A 25501-nucleotide genomic window follows, 5' to 3' on the forward strand; every position below is an offset into this window, starting at 1 on the left:
TTCTGACATTCAGGAGTTGCCAGAAACTATTGCATTGCATAAAACATCTCCCTGACACACCCAAGACATTCAGAGGCATATTTAATTTAGTATTCAAGGGTCTTTGATTCCATACATTTATATAACAAAGTAAGTATAAAATATAGAGAGTTGGGATTTGTATGAGAAGAGAGGGAGGGAGGAAGGAAGGAAGGAAAAAGAAAGGAAGACAGCTGTGAATGTGAGCATAATAGATTTTATGTTCTGCGACACAAAGACCATAGGAAGGGCATCCAAAAATATTTAAAGTGTTCTAGTCAATGTGGAAAAAAAGGAATAGCTGTGTGAAATCAGTGAAAATAGTTATAATGTTAAGTATAATACTTTTAATAACAGTGAAAATTCAGATTTGGTATTGACAGAATATTTCTGATATTTAAACATTCCCTTAAAGGTTGAAGTAGAAATATCAATGAAAAAGATGTCAGCCCAGGGTGGGGTGGGGGGGTGTGGGTAATAATAAACATACTATGTGATCGCAAGGTAATGAAAAAAGAAATTAAATATGGCATTATTCCAAGTGCTTTGTTTATAGGGACATGCCACAGACAGTCTCTATTGAGCATACCAATTAAAAAAAAATTGATAACCTTTCCTTAGTGTTACTTTTCCGTTTCTGGTGTCTACCTTATTGCATAAGGAATTAACTATTATCACTAAGTTCTATTGATGTTTTATGTTTAATACTTTGTTAAAGTTTTTCAAATAATTTTAAATATTTCTTCAAATAATTTTAAAAGTTACACAGATAATGTTGATTAAAAGTTAAACAAGGAGAAGCTGCCACCACAGAATGCATTAGTCATGAAAATGTTATTATACTTTGTGAATTCCATTATCATTGGCATTGCCACATTGGCAACAGCCAATGCATCAGCAGCATGCATAGGTCTCTTTGTCTTTAGCATCAGATTAATGTTACACACTTTGCCAATGCATCAGCAGCATGCAAAGTTCTCTTTGTCTTCAGCATCGTATTAATGTTACATACAATTTTCTAATGAAAGGGATTTTGCAGACAGAAATGACTTACAAGTAGCAGAAATAATTTAGAGCTCAGCATTTTGTGATTTTTTTAACTTAAAATATCTTTTGTCATTGAAATGATTTTTTAAAATAGCTTACTCATCAATTAACTTGGGAAGAAGAGAGTAAAAACATTTTTGATCAGGAGATGCTAAGTGGATTAGAAAATGTGAGCTATAAATATTCACAAAATAGAGTGGATAATTTAGATTCAAGTGCTACTTAGTTTAAGCTCAAGACAGAGCACCAAAATAATAGTAAATATTTTAATTTCAGGAGAAAAGGAAATTAATAGCAGGATCTAAAAGGTATTAATACCGGCAAGATTTTGTTTCATGCCAAGATGAAATAATAAGGACCAGATTTACCCTCAGATCTGAAACAGATGAAAAAATGGAACAATGTACGAAACAATTTCAATAGGCTAAACCTCAGGCAGTGAAGGATAAGGGTCCCGGAAGTGTAAGAAACAAACAGGGTGAGATTAATAGTTGCCCTGGAATACTGCCTTATAAAATTTTCTAGGCTTTGCCACAAAGAGGAGGAACCCAAGTGGAGTCTGCAGAGTCACAGGACTAAGGAGACAAGATGAGAGTCTGAGAAAACCAAGGTGAAGTTTGACCTGAAGTTTGCAGGTCAAAGTGTTGGAAGGGAAAGAACCCTGGAGATTTGCAGAGTTCTTAGTGTTCAGCTGAGTGCTGACTAGCCCATGTATGTGAAGAAACTGTCCAAGGCTAGAGAAAGAGTCTCCCAAAAGGCAAAAGTGAATAATGGGAGGTACTTACACAGAGCCATGAATAGTGTCTTTTCCCACTATTAAACTAAAAAACCTCAAGATCCACAAACGCTTGGGTAGAGTACACTGAAGGGTCTTGCCTTAGCCTTGTGGAATGATTGGCCTGAGCACCAGGCCCTGCCCAAAATACCTTAACAGCAAGAACTGAAAAGACCAAACTGCTTCCTCGTGCATCCAAAGTTCCAAAAAATAGGAATACAAATATCCCATACCCAAAGAGGTGAAATTGCAATGTTTGATACTCAATAAAAAAAACTATAATACATGATAAAAGGCAAGAAAATATGACACATAATTAAGAGATTAAGTCAATAAATCAACTAATACAGAAGTTTTGCAGATGTTAGAATTGACAGACTAGGACACCAATACATTTATTATGGCTGACTCTGTGCATTCAAAAGGTTAAGCAGAGAAATGGGAGATATTAAAATTGAACTAAATGAAACTTTTAGAAATGAAAACTGCAATGCGTGAGATGAAAAGTACCCTGGTTGGGATTAGTAGCAGATTAGAAATAGCGGAAGAAAAAAATAAGTAAATCTGAAAACAGCAGTATCAATTATTCTAAAATGAAAAAAAGAGATAAGGGAGTCAGAATAAGTCAACAGGGCACCAGTGAGCTGTGGGGGGGAAATTAAGCATCTCATATGTATACTTGGGGTGCCAGAAAGAGAGGTGAAAGAGCACTTAGTGGTTGGGAAAAAGCATTGTGAAAAGTAATAATTAAAAATTTCTAAATTTCTTAAAAACTATAAACACATATTCAAGAAGCTTAATAAACCCCAAACAGAAGGAACATGAAGAAACTATACAAAAGCATATCATAATCCAGTTGAGCAAAAGAAACATAAAAAGAAAAGTCTTTTAAGCAACAGAAATTAAAGAGTTCTGTACAAAGGAAGAAACATAAGCATTACAGCAAATTTCTTGTTGGAAATAAAATAAATGAGGAGGTAGTAGAGCAACATGTTTAAGTACTGAAGGAGAGAAAAACCTGTCAACCAAAGTATTTTTCAAAATAAAGGTTGGGGCACCTGGGTGGCTCAGTCGGTTGAGTGTCCTACTGTTGGTTTCGGCTCAGGTCATGATCTCAAGGTCTTGAGATGGAGTCCTGAGTCAGACTCTGTGCTCAGCGGAGAGTCTGCTTGAGATTCTCGCTCTTCCTGTCCGTCTGCCCTTCCCTTACTCTAGAATAAATAAATAAGTCTCTAAAAAGAAAGGAATAAAGGTTGAATAGGATGTCTTCAAATGTACAGTAGCTGAAAGAAATTATCACCAGATAATCCTCACAGATGTAACAAATAAAAATTAAACAGCAAGATGCTGGACTTAAACTTCACACAAAATCAGATTAAATGCATATAGTCTATACCATTTAGAAGGAGATTTTCAAATTAAATAAAAAAGCAAGACGCAATTTATACACTGCCTACAAGAAACACACTTCAAGTATAAAGACAGCTATAGGTTGAAAGTAAAAAGATGGGAAAAAATTGGATTGACTATATTAACATCAAAGTAGATTTTAGAGCAAGGTAATACCAGAAAAAAAGAAGATCATTCCATAACGATAAAGGGGTCAGTTTACTGAGAGGATATAATTAACCTAAATATTCAGGTACTTAATAACCAAGCTTCCAAATATGCCATGCAGGGCCACCTGGGTGGCTCAGTCGGTGAAGCATCTGATCCTTGATCTAAGCTCAGGTCTTGATCTCAGGGCTGTGAGTTCAAGCCCTGCATTGGGGCTCCATGCCTACTTTAAAATATACTTTTTTATAAAATACTTTTTTATAATATATATACATATATATAAAATGCAAAAATTTATTGAACTACAAGGAAAACTTGACAAATCCACAATTATAGTTGGGAATTTAAGGACCTCTCTTTCAATAATTGATGGAAATTTTTAAAAAGAACAGAAAAGTTACAACAACATACATTTGGGGGGTGTTTTTTTTTAGAATATAGAATATTTTAAAATAATTATCATCCAACCTGACCTACTGAGATTTTTTTTTTTTTTAAGATTTTATTTATTTATTTGACACAGAGAGAGATAGCGACAGCAGGAACACAAGCAGGGGGAGTGGGTGAGGGAGAAGCAGACTCCCCGCGGAGCAGGGAGCCCGATGTGGGGCTCGATCCCAGGACCCTGGGATCATGACCTGAGCTGAAGGCAGACGCTTAATGACTGAGCCACCCATGCGCTTCCCTGACCTACTGAGATTTATAAAGCACTCAAACCAACAATAGTAGAATACACATTTTTATCAAGTACACACAGAACATAGACTGATAAATTCAAAATGATTAAAGTCATAAAGAGAAAGAGTATGTCCTCTAACCACAATGGAATTAGATTAGAAATCAACAGAAGGATCACTGGAATATCCTCAAATATTTGGTAACTAATTGGCACACTTATAAATAATCCATAGGTCAGAAAAGAAATTAGTAGGGAAATTTCTTTTTTTTTTAAAGATTTTATTTATTTATTTGACAGAGAGAGACAAAGCGAGAGAAGGAACACAAGCAGGGGGAGTGGGAGAGGGAGAAGCAGGCCTCCCGCTGAGCAGGGAGCCCAATGTGGGGATCGATCCCAGGACCCTGGGATCATGACCTGAGCCGAAGGCAGACGCTTAACAACTGAGCCACTCACACGCCTCAGGAAATTTCAAGGTATTTTGAACTGAATGAAAATGAAACAATATATCAACATTTGAGGGATCCCGCTAAAGCAATATTAGGAGAAAGTTTATAGAACTAAATGCTTATATTAGAAAAAGAAGTAAGCTTTCAAAAGCATGACCACAAAGAAAGAAAAACAATTTTTTTAATTAAAAATAAGTAGAAGAAATAAATAATAAAGAACAGAACAGAAATCACTGAAATAGGAAACAGTAAAACGAGAAAATCAGTGAAACCAAGAGTCAGTTCTTTAAGATAATAACATGATCAACCTTGAGCCAGATGATCAAGAAAAAAAAGGAGAAGAGATCTGAATTACCAATATGAAGGAAGAGAGAAATGGCATCACTACAGATTCTAAAGATCTTAAAAGAATAATAAGGGAATATTATATATAACTTTATACCAACAGATTTCCCAATTTTGGTTAAATAGACAAATTCCTTAAAAAGACACATATTACCAAAACTCATTCAGGGAGAATTAGGTTATCTGAATAGTTCTGTTATGTATTAAAGAAATTGAATTTATGTTTAAAAATTGTGCCACTAAGAAAACTGTAGTCCTAATATGGGTTTTATTGATGAATTTTATCAAACACTTAAGAATGTGAATTCTGTACACATTCTTCCAGAAAACTGAAAAGGTGGAAATATTTCCCAACTCACTGAAACCAGCATTACCCTGATACCAAAATGAGACAAAGACATTACAAGAAAACTACCAACTACTGTTCCTCATGAGCATCGATGCATACATTCTTAATATAGTCTTAGCAAATCAAAAGAACAATACATCACAACAAAGTGATAAGTATCCCAGTAATGTAAAATTGGTTTAATATTTAAGTATCAATCAAAATAATGCATCATATTAGCAAGCAAAACTGGAATAACATTTTTTTGTAACCTCAGTAGAGAAATAGCGTTTGCCAAAATTCAATATACATTCCTGGTAAGAACTCCCAACAAAGGAGGAATAGAGGGGAGTTTTCTCAACTTGATAATGGCATCTACAAAAAATAATTATGTAACTAGCCTCATACATGTATTAAATTGCTAGGGTGGCCATATTAAAATACCAAAATAGCAGTCTTATTTAAGACTGGATGGCTTAAATAAGACATTTATTTTCTCACAGTTCTAAAAGCTAGAAGTCTGAGATCTAGGTGGTGACAGGGTGGATTTCATATTGAGTCCTCTCTCCTTTCTGTATAGATGTCTGTCTTCTCCCTTTGTATACACATGGTTTTTCCTCTGTACATGTGCTTGTGTGTATCCAAAATTTCCTTTTATTATAAGGAAACTAGTCATATTGTATAAAGGCCCACCATTTTAATTTAATTACCTCTTTAATGACCTTATTTTCATATACAGTTATATTCTGAGTAACTGGAGGTTAGGACTTCAATGTATGAATTTGGGGGGACACAATTCAGCATATAGAAATAATGGTGAAAAACCCAGTGTTTTTACCCTAACATCAGAAACAAAAGAAGGGTGTTCATTTTTGCCACCTCTTTTCAATATTGTATGTGTGTGTGCATACTTTATATCTATTGCCAATAAGTACCGTTGGGTAAGGAAAAGAAATTAAAACCATTCCGATTAGAACATAAGTAAAATTCCATTTATGCAGAGATGACATAATCCTTCATGTAGAAAATACAATATTTTCTACAAAAGAGCTATTCAAACTGGTAAATATGTTCTGTAAGTTTGCAGGATGGAAGATCAATATACAAAAGTCAGTTGTATTTCTTTATGCTAGCAGTGAATATCAGAAATTGAAATTTAATGAACTATCAGTTATGATAATGGCAAAATATAAAATACTTAGAGATAATAAATCTTTTAAAAATTGTGTGAAGGACCTGTACATGGACAATTACAAAACACTCCTGAGAGAAATTAGAGAAGACCTAAATATGGGGAAAGGTCCCCTGTGTTCACGAGACAGAAGAGCCAATACTGTTAATAATGTCAGTTCTCCTCAGATTTAACACACTTCAAATCGAAACCTCAGCGGGCTTTACTTTTTGTAAAAATCTACTCTCTGGTTCTAAAATTCATATGGAAATGCAGATGACTTGGAATAAGCAGAATTACTTTGACAAAGAAGAACAAATTAGAACCTAACACTACCTGTTTTCAAGAATTATAGTGACAGTCATCAAGTTGATGTGGTATTGGTGTAAACAGAGACAAATTGGTGGGACAGATTGGAGAGTCCTGAAGCAGACTCCCACATATATGGGCAAAAATGCAAAGGTAATTCAGTAAAGAAAGGATAGTCTTTCAAAAAAAATTATACTGGAAAATTGGATATCCACATGCAAAACAAAAAGCTTTAGACCGTACTGTGCCTTATATTCAAAATAATTCAAAATTGATCAAAGACCTAATTTTAAAACCTAGAACTATAAAACTTCTAGAAAAATATATGGGAAGACCTACATGAATTTGCATTAGGCAAAGTTTTCTTAGATATAACATCAGAAGTATAATCTATAAAAGGTCAAAAAAAGTATGATTCAATCCATAATCGGGCTTCACCAATGTTAAAAACTTTGTTCTTCCAATGACACTGTTAAGAGAATTTTGGAAAAACAAGCCACAGTAGAAGGAAATATTTGCAAATCAAATATCTGATGAAAGACTTGTATCATGAATATAAAAGAACTCATAAAACTCAATAGTTAGAAAACAATCCAAGTTTAAAAGTAGGCAAAAAAGCTTAACAGGCATTTCTTCAAAGGAGAGGTATGAATTGCAGTTAGGCACATGAAAAAATTATCGTCATTACTGATTAGGAAAATGCAAATTTAAACCACAATGAGGAACTACACGTACCTATTAGATAAGAAAGGCTAAAAAATTTTTTTTGACTAATCAAGTTTTGGTGAGACTATGGAGCAGCTGGACACTAATACATTGCTGGTGAGAGTGGGAAATGTTATAAGCACTTCGGAAAATAATATCTCAAATTTTAAGAATATTAAATGCACAGTTGTCATATGATCCAGCTATTCCCCTCTTAGATATTTATTCAAGATAAATAGAAAGCATATGTCCATACAAAGACTCATACATTCATAGCTGCTTTATTTGTAAAAATCAAAACTGGAAACAACCCAAATATCTATCAATAGGTGAAAGAATACATAATTAAAATACTACTAGGGAGGTATTATGAAGGTCATGAGGAAACTTTTGGGAAGAATGTATATGTTAATTATCTTGATTGTGAAGATGGTTTCACAGGTGGATATATGTTAAAACTTGTTAAATTATACACACTTTAAACATGTACCATTTGTTGTCAATCATATTTTAATAAAGCTGTTAACAAACAATATGCTCAAACCCATGATAGGATCTGTACCGGATAATGAATACTTGCTATGTTTCTTTTTTAAAAAATGTACTTCAAAATAATTATAATAGAGAATAAAATCAAATTGTTGCCTTTCAGGAGTTGATGGTTTTCTGAGAGATTAAGGCTGATTTTTATCTAAGAATTGGGAGAATTGAGGTTTATAGGAAAACCAACACTTATATTAATAGAATCCTATTTTAGAAGTTCAGAGGAGGAAAAGTTTGTTTATGGTTGAAAGAAAGCCGTATATTCATGATAGAGTTGACATTTCCACGATACCTTGAAAAATAGAATGATTTCGGCAGAGGAAGATGGGAAATAGAAATTCTAGTTAGGAGGAAGAGGAAGAACAAAGGCAAAGAGTTGAGAGATGATGGAACATGTTTTAAGAAGAGCTATCAATACAGTTAAAGTAGAATGTTCGGAAAGGTCTTGAGGAGGATAAGCTTAGGAAGAGTAGGTGGAGCAGATGGGACTTAGATGCCAAACCAAGACAATTCTGTTTCCTCTTTAAATAGTTCTTTGGGGCGCCTGGGTGGCTCAGATGGTTAAGCATCTGCCTTCGGCTCAGGTCATGATCCCAGGGTCCTGGGATCGAGTCCCGCATCGGGCTCCCTGCTCCTTGGGAGCCTGCTTCTCCCTCTGCCTCTCTCTCTCTCTCTCTCTGTCTCTCATGAATAAATAAATAAATAAAGTTTAAAAAAAAATAAATAGTTCTTTGACTCCCACAGGTGGAACTAATCAATCTTGACTGTGTTTCCCTGGTATTTTACTCCATACCCTATGATAACACCTGTCATATTTTATTGCATCTTGTGTGTGGCTTTACCCTTAGGCACTCTCCTATTAGAAAGGATGACATTTGGCTCGTTGTAAATGCTCAGTAACAAGTGCTTTCCCACATTAAAAAATAGAAAATTCTAGGAGCTTATCATGATCTCAGTAGGCAGGTGAAATTTGAACTGGTCTTGGAAAAACTGAGTAGATTTTGGATGAGATGGGGAGTAGAGAGAAGGGCATTTCATAGAGCAGAGTGAAAATATCCATAGTAAACAGGGGTAGGGGTATATAAGGAGTACTGAGAATTGGTGTTTACAGGAAAACCAACTTTTATTACTGGTTGTTATTTAGCCCAAGCAAAGAGAGACATGCTCCATATTTAATGTGAAAACAATGCATGGGTACAGAAGAGCTCTCATCAACCGCAAGAAGCAAAGAATTTTATGTTACTAACAGAATATATCAGATACTCTGTCTGCAGAAATGTATTTTTCTTTTCTCTTTAGTTAAGATATATATATATGTTATATAAATATAGAATTAAGAGTAGTAGTATATTTGCTATTGGCATTGTATTCTGTTGTCATTATGAGTCTTTGGTGGGTTATGCACCATTGGTTAAAAAGGATTGAGAGGGGCACCTGAGGGGCTCAGTCTGTTAAGTGTCCAACTCTTGATTTCAGCTCAGGTCATGATCTCAGGGTCGTGAAATGGAGCCCTGTGTCAGGCTCTGCGCTCAGCGTGGAGGCTGCTTGAGATATTTTCTCTCTCTCTCTCTGTCTCTCTCTCTCTGCCCCTCCCTCCACATATGCACGCGCTCTCTCTCTCTCAAATAAATAAATAAATAAATAAAATCTTTAAAAACAAAAAATTGAGAAAGAGTGAACTAGAATTTCAGCACTTTGAGGCGGGATTTGTGCTTGATTTAGCTCTGTAGGTTGCAACATGGTGTTTGCAAAGGACACTATATAAAGCAGAACACCAGGATTTTAATCCCACTTTAACTTTAGAATATGTTTAATGACTTCTAAAAAGTTAATTCCCATATTAGATCCTCTTTCATCATTTATTAAGTTGGTATAAAAATAGTAATGACTTCATATCATTAATATGTGGGTTACACAAGAAAACAAGGGAAGACATGTAGCACCTTGCTGCTGCCACCACATTGTCCATCTCACATAGATAGCATAAGGCTTTGGAAATAGTAGGTACTCACCTACGTACTGAATGAAGCAATACATGAGTGACTGAGAACCTTTGATAAAAAAATTTTTTTTCTGTTTTGGTGTTTGATGCATCCAGAGAACTGACTGTGAAAATAATCTTTTTCCTGGTCATCTCTGTGTGTTTGAGTCAAAGAACAATGGTAAAAGTTCATTTCTTCTTACGTTATGTGCCTTAAAAATATGTGTGCTAAATATGCTAGGAGGTGGCATTTTATTTTACTTTACCATTTAATTTGTATTTTAACTCAATTTAATTTAATTTTAGATAGGCCTGGTTACATGTAATAGCTGGTTCTCCGAAGTATTCTTAGCCCATCCCTGTTGTAGCAATGTGCATTGTGACAGGTCAGCCTTCTCTTGCTGACTAATCTCCTCCCATACAGATGGAAGTATTTCTCGTAATTTAAAGATCATTCTGGAAGAATGTTCATAATTTACAAAAGTAGATTTGTAACTGCTATTTTTATGACTTAGAAAAGATTAAAACATAATAAAATATGAAGAAGTCATATCTTAAGAAGAGAATTTTGGGTGTTAAAGCTGTATTCTGTGGGGCGCCTGGGTGGCTCAGTTGGTTAGGTGACTGCCTTTGGCTCAGGTCATGATCCCGGGGTCCTGGGATGGAGTCCCACATCGGGCTCCCTGCTCAGTGGGAAGCCTGCTTCTCCCTCTGCCTCTGCCTGCCACTCCCCCTGCTTGTCCTTGCTCTCTCTCTCTCTCTCATCAAATAAATAAATCTTAAAAAAAAACTGTATTCTGAAAGTAAATGCAGTTTAAACAATAACCTGTACTAATTTGTTTCAAAGAAAAGAAATTTTTAAGAGAAAAAGAATTATTCAAATTAGCATACCATTTATAAATAGTCTCATAGAATGCTTAAAACTAAGCATATTCAATTACAATTTGGATTACACCATTGTTTCACATAGCAAACTGTTCAGGTTGATTAGAACAAAACTATCAAATAAACTTCAACAAAATCCATATTATAAAATATGAATTAGAGAGGCTCAAATTTATTTTAGGTATGCTTATAAAATCTTTATGGAAATAGATGCCACTTTGTAAAAAGAAAGAATATAAAAGGTTAAAATTCTCCCTTCCTCCCTTCCTCCCTTCCTCCCTTCCTCCCTTCCTCCCTTCCTCCCTCCCTCCCTCCCTCCCTCCCTCCCTTCCTCCCTCCCTCCCTCCCTCCCTCCCTTCTTTCCTTCCTTCCTTCCTTCCTTCCTTCCTTCCTTCCTTCCTTCCTTCTTTTCTGACAGAGTTGTGTCTATAGCTTAAAAAAAAAAAAAGAAAAGAAAAGAAAAATGTTTTTTTCTTCTTCTATACTTGGTACAGGAAGTACTCAATAATTTCCAAGAGGGAAGAGTCACTTCAGCATGGCATGAGATTTACATATTATTGTAAATTTATTAATTAGCATTTCAGTTCTTCTTTAATTGACTAGGCTGGTTACAGTGAGTCTTGCCTTGCAAAGTGGAGATATTGAGAGCATGTAAGGCCTCACTCCAGATCCTGACAAATTCACCCAAGTGATGCTACCCTAGGACCACCACTGGGTAGAAATTTTTAAGGAGATTTAATGGACACAACCTTTAGAACAAAAGGATTGGGAGTCATATATTTCATTTGAAAATAAAAACAGTACTTGGTCCCATTGTTTTAATATGTTTTTGAGCACATTACTCTTCTTAAAAATTCAAACAGACTTAAAGGTATTTATATTTCCTTCTTAGAAGTTGGGTTTTGAGGCATAAGTCAGTTAGTTTTCTCCTTGTAACACCCGTCTTTTTAGAATCAATCATTCTTTCTTTAAACAATCATTTATTGAACATTTGTATATTCCAGACAGAGTGGTAGCTTATTAAAATATAAAATCAAAAGACTTGGTCACTGTCCTAAAAAGGGAGGTTATTCCTTGAGAAGTTATGGCATACTATCATTGCTCCAAATTTTCCCTTTGCCATCCGTACTTGTCATTACAAAATTTAACACAGTAATCATATATTGTAGAAAATACAAAATAGAACCCACAAGAGTGTTTCACTTCATTTATTTATTCAACAAGTATTTATTGAATATCTACTATGTGCCAGACACTGGGCTGTGTGATTGGGATACATCAGTGACTAAAGCATTCAATGATCCTACCTTCATAAGGATGACATTCTAGTAGATGACATGAACAATAACCAAGAAACATAGTAAATAAACAAATTACAGAGCATGTTAGAAGGTGATAAGTGTTAAAAAAATTAAAAATAAAGAGATAAGGGTAGGGGTATCATGTGTGTGGGAAGGAGAGAAGAAAGGAAGGTATAATTTTAAACAGTGTGGTCAAGAAAGGCCTCATTGTGAAGCGTTCTCTTGACCCAAAGTCTTGGGGACAGTTGAAAAAAGAAAAAAATCCAAGGAGTAAGGTTATCCTAAGATTTGAAATTTTAAATTGAAGTCTTTTGTTACGTATGTTACTTCACAACAAAAAGATGCAGATGATGGTAAAATCAGTTTTTGCTTTTCTTTCTTTTCCCTCTTACTAGCTTTGACTTAAATGAATGTCTATTTTCTTTTTACTACTTAGTCAAAATAAATGTATTTCATGGGATTCTTGTCCATTCACGATAAGAACAGGGTTTACTTTGAAAATAACTTCTTTCTTGACACGCCAGAGCAATATGTAGCATAATTTCATATAATTCATTGTATCTTAGAAATGTAAAAATCCAGAAAAGACACAGCATAAGGAAAATAGTTGATGCTATTGTAGTAGTGATGTAACGGGACAGATGGGAGCGACACTTGTGGTGAGCACAGCATAATGCATAAACTTGTCAAATCACTAAGTTGTACACCTGAAACTAATGTAACATTGTGTCAACTATATTCAATTAGCGATAATCATGCCTTGGATAAACCTCATTGGCTATGATACTGCCACTGCGCAAAGCTGTGTGTCACTATATTCAAATAAATAAATGGAATAAACATAAAAATCTGTTTTGGCATTTTTAGAATGACTGTCATCTCAGTTTGAGCAACAAATCAACTTATTGTCTCTTTGAGTCATTGAATCCTAGATTCTGATGAGAAAACAGTTTGTTTTCTTAATATTCTTGATTAATTTTAGCATGATTTAAAAATACAGGTATTGTTTCTTACAGATTGTGTTTCTGGTGTCTGCATATGCAAGTCCCCAACTCACAGATGAGAGCTGTTCGGCTGTGGCTATCATCACACATTATCTGTATCTTTGCCAGTTCAGCTGGATGCTCATCCAGGTTGGTACCTCATTTCCTCCTCCCACTCCCTTATACCTTCCAATGAATCTGCATGGAGTTGTTCTTCCTATCTGCTATTCTTTATACTGAAATGGAAATAATTCCATATATCCATTACCACATTCCCGGGAGATCAATGGAAAGAAAACTTTTTTTAAAAAAAGATTTTATTTATTTATTTGACAGAGAGAAAGAGAGCACAAGTAGGCAGAGCGACAGGCAGAGGGAGAGGCAGAAGCGGGCTTCCCGCTGAGCAGGGAGCCTGATGCGGGGCTGGATCCCAGGGCACTGGGACTGTGACCCAAGCCGAAGGCAGACACCCAACCAACTGAGCCACCCAGGCGCCCCAGAAAGAAAACTTTATAAGCAGTATAACATTAGAAAGTATAGTGAATTTGGGGAAATGAGAAGAAACATAATAGTGGTAGAAATTAGGGAGTGGGAGGAGATGAAGCTTGTGATGTGGGACCTATAAAGCACAGTAAGAAATTTGAACTTTTTTCTAGGGGAGATCATAGAATTAAACAAGTGACATGGGGGGCGCCTGAGTGGCTCAGTCGTTAAGCATCTGCCTTCGGCTCAGGTCATGATCCCAGGGTCCTGGGATCGAGCTCCGTATCGGGCTCCCTGCTCCACGGAAAGCTTCTCCCTCTCCCACTCCCCCTGCTTGTGTTCCCTCTCTCGCTGTGTCTCTCTCTGTCAAATAAATAAATAAAATCTTTAAAAAAATAAAAAATAAATAAAAAATAAAAAATAAACAAGTGACATGGTAACATTTGTATTTTAGAAATATCTCCCTGTTTGTAGTGAATTGGTGACAGAAGAGTTGACATGGGCGCTAATCAAGTACCGTTAGCTGTATCCAGGTGAGAGAACAAGGCAGTGTGAACCTGGGAGTGGCAGAAGCAGCCAGGGGAATAGGACAGCTTCTGAGATTTCTTTTTCTTTCTTTTCTTTTCCTTTTCCTCTTCCTTTTCCTCTTCCTTCCTTCCTTCCTTCCTTCCTTCCTTCCTTCCTTCCTTCCTTCTTTCTTTCTTTCTTTCTTTCTTTCTTTCTTTCTTTCTTTCTTTCTTTCTTTCTTTCTTTCTTTCTTTCTTTTCTTTTCTTTTCTTTTCTTTTCTTTTCCTTTCCTTTCCTTTCCTTTCCTTTTTCCTTTCCTTTCCTTTCCTTTCCTTTCCTTTCCTTTCCTTTCCTTTCCTTTCCTTTCCTTTCCTTTCCTTTCCTTTCTTTTCTTTTCTTTTCTTTTCTTTTCTTTTCTTTTCTTTTCTTTTCTTTTCTTTTCTTTTCTTTCTTTTCTTTTAACAATAGAATGTAGAGATTGGTTAAGAAGAATGCAGAAGGTGGAACCAAAGATGTTTCCCAAGTTTCTGGTGTGAGTGGCTGGATGGATGGTGGTACCTTGAACTTACCCCTGGAAATTGCAGGAAGGCTGATGCGAATTTTAGGATATATGGAGCGTGAAGTTCCTCCAGTGTGAGACCTCCAATGGGGACTTTGAGAGGAGGAGACACAGGACTAAATCTCAGAACAGAGACCCATGCTATATAAATACTTTAGAAAATTGTTGACTTACAGTTGGAAAATGAATCCTTTGCTTTGGAAGAGATCACTTTGGGAGAAAGTATGGGGGTGAGACCCAAAGAGTCCTAGTATACTCTTCTGAGGAACTAGTAAATGTTGGGGAGAGACTTGAACTCTTCCTTTTCTGACTAAAATCCCAAATTCCCTTTATTATCTTATGCTGATTTACTTGATAAAGAGGCAGATATGAAAGTTGGATCCAATCCAGTAGTATTAATGTCATCAATTAAATGGCTCAACTAAATGAAATGTTGCCGGGTGCCTGGGTGGCTCAGTTGGTTAGGCGACTGCCTTCAGCTCAGGTCATGATCCTGGAGTCGCGGGATCGAGTCCCACATCAGGCTCCCTGCTCAGCAGGGAGTCTGCTTCTCCCTCTGACCCTCTTCCCTCTCGTGCTCTCTATCTCTCATTCTCTCTCTCTCAAATAAATAAATAAAATCTTTAAAAAAAAATAAATGAAATGTTGCCTTTGGTAATGCTTTCTGCATAATAGTATTGTTATATCTTTCGTATGATAGAAATAGTTTCATATGTATTTTTTAATATGCTTGTGAACTATTTTATGTAAACAGATGCATTCAGTCATTTGCATATTCTTTTTTCTTGTTGAATAAAAGGATGTGGGGTTTCCACTGTACTGCAGGAATGAAAGCATGTAAGAATACCATACAGACTCATGGAAGGGATATTTTCCCAGGTACAATACTATAGCTGTAGGAAGAACTGAACTGAATTATTTAGTTAATAGAACTAGTTGCAATAATTAGAGCCCTGAATCTGGGTTTGAATTCTGGTTTTGCCACTATTTTTGTAACCTTAATCAAGTTATTGACTCTTCCCAAGTTTTGTTTCTAAATCTGCATGTGAAGGTAATAATTCCTTCCTTATAGAATTATTATTCCATAGGTCTTAAGCAGCTCTAATTATGGAAAGTTTATGGTGTTCTCAAAATCCCCCCAAAATAAAAAAGTAAAGCTAAATCTAAAGCATATAACATAAAACTTAATATTTGCTGAAATTAAAATAATACTTGCTAGATTCTCTGATTGCAAAATTTTTTTAGGAGTTTATCAAAGCTGAACTTTCTATGTGCATCATGTGTATGTTGTTATTTGTCTGCTTGGACTGAGGTCCCCAGTGTTGTGCAGAAGGTCTTTGTCCATGTCCCTGACCTACTCAGTTTTTGATGAATGACTTGGATGAAGACACAGGAAACTGTCTTATCAGGTATGCAGATGATACGGAGCTGAAAAGACAGCTAAAACAGCAAGCTGCCTGGGTTAGAATCAATATAGAGAAAGTGCTGTGACAGATTGAAAACTAGAGTGAGAGAGACATAATTGGATGGGGGTTAAGGTAAAGAACTTGAAATATTTAATTTAACACAAACTTAGTAGCAATCAGATGTGTGACCAGATTGCTTAAAACACTAAAAAAACAACAGAGACCTAGGTTACATTAGTAACAGCATAGAGGCAGGTGAGGGCATTGTGGTTACATTGTAATCTACAAATGTTCAAGACAAGCTTGGGACCCTGTAACCACGTTCATGAATCATGTTTCACCAAGAGCATTAACCAGCCAATGAGAAGTTGGAAATAGTCTTGTAAGAAACTTTGAGTCAGCTGGAGATAGCTAACCTGCAAAGAATTGAGAGTGATGTGATGGCTATCTATAAACACTGGAAGGGTTGCTACAGGAGAGAAAGAATGGACTGCAGGTCCATTTGGAAGGATGGAACAAATGGGTCAAAAATTAGAGAAGCAAATTTTGATTCAGTTAAGAACTTTGATAGCCAGTAAAACTGTCAAATTTGAAGAGGCTGTTCCTTCAAGCAGAAAGCATCCAGTCGGTGAAGTGTGTTCAAACGGGGAAATGACCCAACTTTCAAAATGTTTTCCTGCTTTGGGGGAGCATTAGATGGGATCGCATATAAGATTTCACCCAACTTAATAGATACTGGTGTTTTCTATATCCTTTTTCCAGTCTTAAGTAAATAAAATTGTGGCTGATGAACATTTAGTAAGCTAATTAGATTTCTTTATGGCTGATGGTTAGGAAAACTATTTAAAGTACCAGTGAAGTTTAATGTATTTCAGATGGTACACCACACATTTTTCATGGTTTGTGGTGTGACCACAAGGGAAAAATTCAATAACTTTTGATTCTAGATAGGTTACTTCTAATGAGTTATTTTGTGGGAAGAGGTTGTCCCTTTACCAACCTGTGTTTTCCTATTTGTAAAATACTATCTACTAAATCTTTTTTTAAAAAAACTAGAATCCATTTTTAAAACTTGTGTAAAAGATCAGTCTCCTGTTAATCTAATCCTGCTAGTCAATTAGGGTTAAAAATTTTTGAAAAAAAATTAACATTTTAGTAATCCTACTTCATATTTTTTTAAAGATTTTATTTATTTGACAGAGGTGAGAGAGATCATTGGCTGGGAGGGAGGGGCAGAGGAGAAGAAGAAGCGGACTCCCCGCTGCGCAGGGACCCCCCCCCCCCGATGTGGGGCTCAATCCCAGGACCCTGGGATCATGACCTGAGCCAAAGGCAGATGCTCAACCGACTGAGCCACTCAGGTGCCCCTCTACTTCATATTTTTAACAGTATAGGAGAGAATTTGATAAATGTATGTGTGTGCATAGCTTATGACAAAAAGTTAACCATTAACTTTTTAATCATTGGGTTTAGCCTATCAGAATTCCTGTTAATTTGATCTGCATCATATCTTCAATCTTAGAAAAAAATTCATTTCAATGACTTTATCTTGAACTTTTACTTCTCTGTCATATACTTTTAATACATTAGAGTAAAATTGGATTATACTTTAGAGTAGCTAAAGAAAGATTCTATTGGTAAACTGGTTGTTAAGTTTTCTGAGCCTAGATTTTTATCTGAATAATCAGATTTTTAATAACAGTACCTGTCTTTGAGGACTGTGGAGAGACAAAATGAATTTGGACATGAAAAGAGCTTGGAATTGTACCTGGCACAGACCGTGCACTCCATACAGATTTACCCAATGTTACTGGCTAAACAGTGTGGCCAATATTTCATAGATTTTGAAACATGTTGAAAACTCTGCTTTTCCAAAACTCTTTTTTTTCCAAAAGAGAATTTACTTGATCATAGTGGGAGAGACTTAGAGTGAGGCAGATACCAACTAGCTATAAAGCTTCAGCAAGCTATTTAAATAACCTCTAACCTCTTACTAAAGTCCATGCGTGGCTCATCGCAAGATCTATAGCTGGTGGCCTTCACTCTGTTTCTTTTGGCCTCCCCCTTTTTCTTTTATTTTTTAAAAGATTTTATTTTTTTTATTTGACAGAAAGGGAACACAAGCAAGGTGAGTGTGAGAGGGAGAAGCAGACTCCTCACTGAGCAGGGAGCTCAATGCGGGGCTCGATCCCAGGACCCCAGGACCACCACCTGAGCCGAAGGCAGAGGCTTAATGACTGAGCCACCCAGGCACCCTGAGGCCTCCCCTTTTTTCTGACAGGGAAGTTACACCACCAATGATGGGAATATAGTAACAAATTATTTTGCTTATTTTTTTTAAGCAAACAGCTCACAAATTCCCTTTGAGGCCATGGAACTTGACTTATCCTTCTGTTTGTTCATCATGTAAAATCATTCTGTGAAATTACTGAAATAATTTCCCACTTCCTTAAAACAGCAGGTCTCTTCTACTTTGAGAAAGATTGACAGTGCGAATTGAAACTCTTATAATATGTTTACTCTATTTTCCTAGTTTTTATTGTTCTATTTTCATTTCCTTTTTCTGTTTTGCTTTGCTTTCATCTTAGAAATAGCATGTGCTAATGGTACAAAACATAATCAAACACTGAAGAGTAATATAAAATGAAAAATACATCTGTTTCTCCCTATTTCACACACTCTCCACTCTCTGCTTTACCCTCAACCCTACTCCCAAAGGTAAACACTGTTAATGGTTTTCAGTGTATCTTTCCAGAAATATTCCACAAATATACAAATGTTTATAAATATATAAAAAGCACATATGTATATGTTCTTGTGTGTGTGTATAGTGTGTGTGTATATATATACATATTTATTTATATATAGTGCATATAAGTTTTTGTATATATATACATTTACCAAGTACAGATATACTTTTTTCCATTCCATAATATGGTTATTCAATAGTTTATTTTTCTATTCTCTTATTAATGAAATGCTAGTTACTTCCAGTTATTTTTGCTATTATAAACAATGTTTCCTTGAACATCCTTGCATTCTGAATATTTATTTACTTATGGAGTAGTCTTAGAATAAATTCCTAGAATTTATGCCTTTACTATTAACATTTACATGAAATACACTATGAGATGGACTGCGAGACCATGAGTTAACCTATGAAGGGATAAATCACAAGTAAATTATTTGAGGTATCAGTATATTATATAGGTAATTAGAAACTTAATTTTTCTGTATATTCATTTGGCCCAGTTTTATAATCATTTCCTGTCACTAAATCGTATAGCAGTCTGCTTCAATTACGAACAATACCCAAACCTTAGATTGCTCCAGCAGTTTGTTGATTTCATGCTTAGGGAAACAGTATAATGTTTTATTTTGAAACTATAGCTTACTTGACGAACATATTTTTTAAATGGTGGAATAAAGTTAGAAATCATTCTACAATTATACTTGACCATTTATATCTTGTGCCTTAATTTTTCTCTGAGATCAGGTTATGAAGAGGCAAATATACATTTGATTCCATGGCAGAAAGGCTCCTTAGTGCCAGGCATAGCAACAAGAAGGGAAATGCTAAAACTAGCCATGTTTTTCTTGTCACTGATTCAATTGGGCAGCTGGGGTTGGGGGGAGTGCAGGGCGAGACATCAAAGGTATTAAGGACAACAGACTGGTAATTACCAAGAAAAAAATGACATATCCAGGAAATACAGAATTCTCCAATCCTCAAAAGGCCTTGCAATTTATTTCATGCAAAAATTGCTAAGACAGAGAGCATAACTAGAGCAAGGACATGGTAACATTTCTTATTCTCTTCTCTGAAATAAATGACTAAGAATGTATGATAATGACAGGATTAATAGCATCCATGATCTCTGACTAACTTAATACTATAAATCAATCCAAGGTTTTGGGTGACACGATTAATAACCAAATATTAAATAACAGGCTAGATACCAATCTTACCCATACAGCATAAAAATTATGGGGTCCAAGCAGCTTGTTTTTAACTTAAAAAAAAAGCATTTCATCCTTATATTTTCTAAATATACTAATATACATTATATTATGATATGAGTAAACTAATGAATTTGTGTTTATGGAGCATATGAAAGCATAATTATGACCTATGATAATTAATTAACAAGGTAAGTCTTCATTTTTTCCCATGTGGACATTGGAAAATAGTAGCAGTAGTCACTGAAAATGTTTTGTAAAAATAAATAGACATGTCTATGTAAGAATGTAAGCAGGGGCATCTGGGTGACTCAGTTGGTTAAGCATTTGCCTTCAGCTCAGGTCAGGATCCCAGGGTCCCTCCTGGGATCCGGCTCAGTGGGGAGTCTGCTTCTCCCTCTGCCCCTCCCCCCACTCGTGCTCGTGCACACTCTCTCTGAAATAAATAAAATTTTAAAAAAAAGAATGTAAGTAAACATGTATACAAACACACATTCTTTTAGTTTATTACTATCTATATTTGACCTAGCTCGTATATGGGCATTTTGGTTGGATTTCATCTTAATCAGAATCGGTTTAAATTCTAACAGCTTCAGTTACTAGTTTTGGGAAATATACTTCCATCCTCAGCTTCCTCTTGTGTGTAAGGAAAAAAAAAACTATGATGAAAGTTAAGAAAACAGTTGTCTTGATTAAATGAGATAGAGTTTAATATGGGGTCTACATTTACTACCAAATTAGTAAATATTGGTTCCATTCTTCCTCTCATAAACTATTCCATTTAACATTTTAAAATTTGCACCAAATGGGACACCTGGGTGGCTCAGTCAGGTAAGCATCTGCCTTCATCTCAGGTCATGATCCCAGGGTCCTGGTATCCAGTCCAGCATTGGGCTCCTTGCTCAGCAGGGAGCCTGCTTCTCCCTCTACCTGCCGCTCCCACTGCTTGTGCACGCTCTCTCTCTCTCTTGCTCTCGCTCTCACTCTATCTCTGGCAAATAAATAAATAAAATCTTTTAAAAAATAAAAATAAATTAAATTTGCACCAATTAACTTTGACCTTCTTCACTAGGAGTTCAATCAAAATGGCTGAGTCTCCCAAAAATCTTTTCTGGCAAGATAGTATATAACTGAGTAAACTGAGTAACTAAACCAAATTATGAAATTGTTGTTACATTCAACAAAAATTATTAACTCAAATTGTATAAATCTTCATTTGTTTGTTATTTCTTAATAAATATGATATGCAAAACATTTTACTGGGTAATACGAGGTTTACAAAAATTAATCTACCACAGGCCACAGTCATGTTTGAGTGATTTATATTCTGATAAACCTTTATAAATTCTCATTTAGTGCTAGCAAAAAAATGGAGAGGAAAAGAGAAATGGTGATCTCCATACTTTTATAAAAAAAAAAATGCATCTCCACTGACATATAAAGTGTGTGTTGGGGGGGAAATGAGAGCAGGAAGAAATAACTCATGTGAATAATATTCTCAATATTTGTGTGAGTCTCTATGGAAATAAATCTTAATCAGTCTTCACAGGAGCTTTGGACTTGTGTTCTGAGTTCTATAGCCAAGCAAAATATGAAAAAACTTTGCTTGTCTCTGATTGTATCTGTTTCCTCATCTCTAAATGAGAGGGCTTATGTGGTCAGATGATCTGTCAGGTCGGTATTACTTCTAAAATTCATAGTCTGTGCATCCATATCATTAGTGTTTTTATTTGAGGAATTGTATAATTCCTCAAATAAATTGTATATAATGATTCAGTCACAAACTATAAGTCAGGAAATTGTTAATAACTTATAGTTTAGGAGCGCCTGGGTGGCTCAGTCGTTAAGCGGCTGCCTTCGGCTCAGGTCATGATCCCAGAGTCCTGGGATCGAGCCCCGCATCGGGCTCCCTGCTCAGCAGGAAGCCTGCTTCTCCCTCCCCCTTTGCCCCTGCTTGTGTTCCCTCTCTTGCTGTCTCTCTCTCTGTCAAATAAATTAATAAAATCTTTAAAAATAAATAACTTATAGTTTAACCTGCCCCTTTACTAGAGGAAGAAATTGAAACCCAGAGGAACCAAATAATATTGGCCAAAAACATACAGCTTATCCATTTAGAACCATGTCAAAACCTATATCAAGTCACTAATAACCATGTCTTTTCAAGTTTTTTTAAATCATTTATAGTATTCATTATTTGCCTGAAAGTTTCTTTTGAGTGTGTGTGTACCTCTCCAAGTTCTCCTTTCCTGTATTTCTATAGATTGTATTTATGACAGGAAATTTTTACAAATATCATTAAGTAGTTTTCTTTAAATTTGTTAAAATGGGGGGCTCTGGAGTGGCTCCATTGATTAAGCATCCAACTCTTGGTTTTGGCTCATGTCGTGATCTCTGGGTCCTGGGATCAAGTCCCACGTTGGGCTCCATGCTGAGCATGGAGTCTGCTTGATTCTCTCTCTCCCTCTGCCTCACCCCCTACTCATGCACAGGCTCACTTTCTCTCTCTTTCTCTCTCAAATAAATAAATAAATCTGTAAAAAATAAATAAATAAATAAATTTGTTGAAATAGGCTTTTAGTTATGGGGGGCTTTTAGTTATTCTCGCAAGTTACAGTTACCTAAGTAATCTTTTTTTCATTTTTTTAATTTAAAATCAATTAATTAACATATAGTGTATTATTAGTTTCAGAGGTAGAGGTCAGTGCTTCACCAGTCTTATTTAATATGCGGTGCTCATTGCATCATGTGCCCTCCTTAATGTCCATCACCTAGTTTCCCCATCCCCCACCCTCTTCCCCTCCAGCAGCTCTCAGTTTGTTTCCTATGATTCAGAGTCTCTTATGGTTTGTCTCCCTCTCTGATTTTGTCTTGTTTTATTTTTTCCTCTCTTCCCCTATGATCCTCTGTTTTGTTTCTTAAATTCCACATGAGTGAGATCATATAATTGTCTTTTGCTGATTGACTTATTTCACTTAGCATAATACCCTCTAGTTCCATCCATGTCATTGCAAAAATAGCAAGATTTCCTTTTTTGATACCTGAGCAATATTCCATATGTATATATATACACATCACATCTTTTTTTTTTTAAGTTTTATTTATTTGAGAGCGAGAGTGAGAGACAGAGCATGAGCAGTGGGGTGGGGAGGGGCAGAGGGAGAGGGAGAAGCAGACTCCCTCCTGAACAGGGAATCAGATGTGGGGCTCAAACCCAAGACTCTGGGATCATGACCAGAGCCAAAGGCAGATGCTTAACCAACTGAGCCACCCAGGCGCCCCTGTATCACATCTTTATCTATTCATCTGTCGATGAACATCTGGGCTCTTTCCATAGTTTGGCTATTGTGGACATTGCTGCTATAAACATTGGGGTGCAGGTGCCCCTTCTGATCACTGCATTTGTATTTTTGGGGTAAATACCCAGTAGTGCAATTGCTGTGTCATAGAGTAACTCTATTTTCAACTTTTTGAGGAACCTCCATACTGTTTTCCAGAGTGGCTGCACCAGCTTGCATTCCCACCAACAGTGTAAGAGGGTTCTCCTTTCTCCACATCCTCACAAGATCTGTCATTTCCTGACTTGTTAATTCTAGCCATTCTGACTGGTGTGAGGTGGTATCTCATTGTGGTTTTGATTTGGATTTCCCTGATGCCGAGTGATGTTGAGCACTTTTTCATGTGTCTTTTGGCCATTTATATGTCTTCTTTGGAGAAATGTCTGTTCATGTCTTCTGCCCATTTCTTGATTGGATTATTTGTTCTTTGGGTGTTGAGTTTTTTGGGAGTTTTTGTTCTTTGGGAGTTGAATCTTTGTAAGATTTTTGGATACTAGCCCTTTATCTGATAAGACATTTGCAAATGTCAGTTTGTCATTTGGTTTTGTTGATGGTTTTCTTTGCTGTGCAAAAGCTTTTTATCTTGGTGAAGTCCCAATAGTTCATTTTGCCCTTGTTTCTCTTGCCTTTGAAGATGTGTCTACCAAGAAGTTGCTGCGGCTAAAATCAAACAGGTTGCTGCTTGTATTCTCCTCTAGGATTTTGATGGATTCCTGTCTCACATTTAGGTCTTTCATCCATTTTGAGTCTGTTTTTGTGTATGGTGTAAGGAAATGGTCCAGTTTCATTCTTCTGCATGTAGCTATCCAATCTTCCCAACACCTTTTGTTGAAGAGACTATCTTTTTCCCATTGGATATTCTTTCCTATTTTGTTGAAGATTAGTTGACCATAGAGTTGAGGGTCCATTTCTGGGTTCTCTGTTCTGTTTCCTTGATCCATGTGTCTGTTTTTGTGCCAGTACCATACTGTCTTGATGGTGACAGCTTTGTAATATAGCTTGAAGTCTGGCATGGTGATGCCGACAACTTTGGTTTTCTTTTTCAATATTCCTTTGGCTATTTGGGGTTTTTTCTGGTTCTGTACAAATTTGAGGATTATTTGTTCCAGCTCTGTGAAAAAAGTTGATGGTATTTTCATAGGGATTGCATTGAATGTATAGATTGCTCTAGGTGGCATAGATATTTTAACAACATTTGTTCTTCCAATCCATGAGCATGGAACATTTTTCCATTTCTTTGTGTCTTCCTCAATTTCTTTCATGAGTGTTCTGTAGTTTTCTGAGTACAGATCCTTGCCTCTTTTCACTTACGGAATCTTGAAATGCTGGTAATTGTGATAAGTGTGCAAATAAAATACATCGTCCTTCACTGGTGAGCATTGACAGAAATAAGTAGGTGATAATTCAAATGGACCAGTGTTTAGAAGTGACATTAAAGATGTGACTGTGGTAACATCATCAAATTTTAAACACTGCAAAACTGAATAGTTGTCTCTTTTGAAGTGTCTAATTTGGTTACTAAAGCTGAAAATATTTTGAATCTTTTAGGGCTTGCCTTCAGCCTTCATTACGTTAATGCTAGGAATATATATGCTGTGTGTATGAAGTATAGTCAGGTTGGATTAATGTAGTTGGTTAAACTGGGGGATAACTTTTTTGGGGGGGTTGGGGGCTTTTGGGTTTTTTTGTTTGTTTGTTTTTAGAGAGGGAGAGAGGGGTAGAGTGGGGAGGGGCAGAGAGAACCGTAAGCAGACTCCATGCCCAACACAGAGCCCAGCCATAGGGCTGGATCCCACAAGCCTGAGGCCACAACCTGAGCTAAAATCAAGAGTCAGATGCTTAACTGACTGAGCCACCCACGCAACCCGGGGATAATATTCTGGCTAAAAATGTAACATGACTACATAGTGATGATGTCTTGAGATGGCCCATAAGATGGTTCTAACAAAATTTTTAAAGCTTAGAGATAGAAATGTAAATAGAGACCTAACTATTAACATTTTCAGTTCACAGTTGGTGAACTGTGTTTCCTGCTAAACACTAAACTAGTGTTTAGCAGGAAAACCATCTTATGGGCAGTGAATAGTAAGCCATGCCCAGTCCACTTGAATCATGTTTGGGTGAGAGTGACACCCTTTAACTTGTATTGAGTTTTCAAAATTTCATTAGTTTCAACAC

General features: G+C 36.1%; 1 protein-coding gene and 1 pseudogene across 1 annotated transcript in view; one reads left to right on the forward strand and one right to left on the reverse strand.

Moving 5' to 3' along the window:
• ADGRV1 (adhesion G protein-coupled receptor V1) overlaps positions 1 to 25501 on the forward strand; it is a 502011-nt gene that overhangs the window by 299795 nt on the left and 176715 nt on the right. Inside the window, exon 84 of the mRNA XM_028091942.2 lies at positions 13107 to 13223. Within this exon, the coding sequence (XP_027947743.2) occupies positions 13107 to 13223 (117 nt within the window). The remainder of the gene's footprint in view (positions 1 to 13106; positions 13224 to 25501) is intronic.
• LOC114199982 (U4 spliceosomal RNA) lies at positions 12763 to 12894 on the reverse strand (annotated as a pseudogene).

The sequence above is a fragment of the Eumetopias jubatus genome, unplaced genomic scaffold (assembly GCF_037043125.1).
Source record: "Eumetopias jubatus isolate StellerSeaLion01/CBP00866 unplaced genomic scaffold, mEumJub1_p1.0 scaffold_5, whole genome shotgun sequence".
NCBI lineage: Eukaryota > Metazoa > Chordata > Mammalia > Carnivora > Otariidae > Eumetopias > Eumetopias jubatus.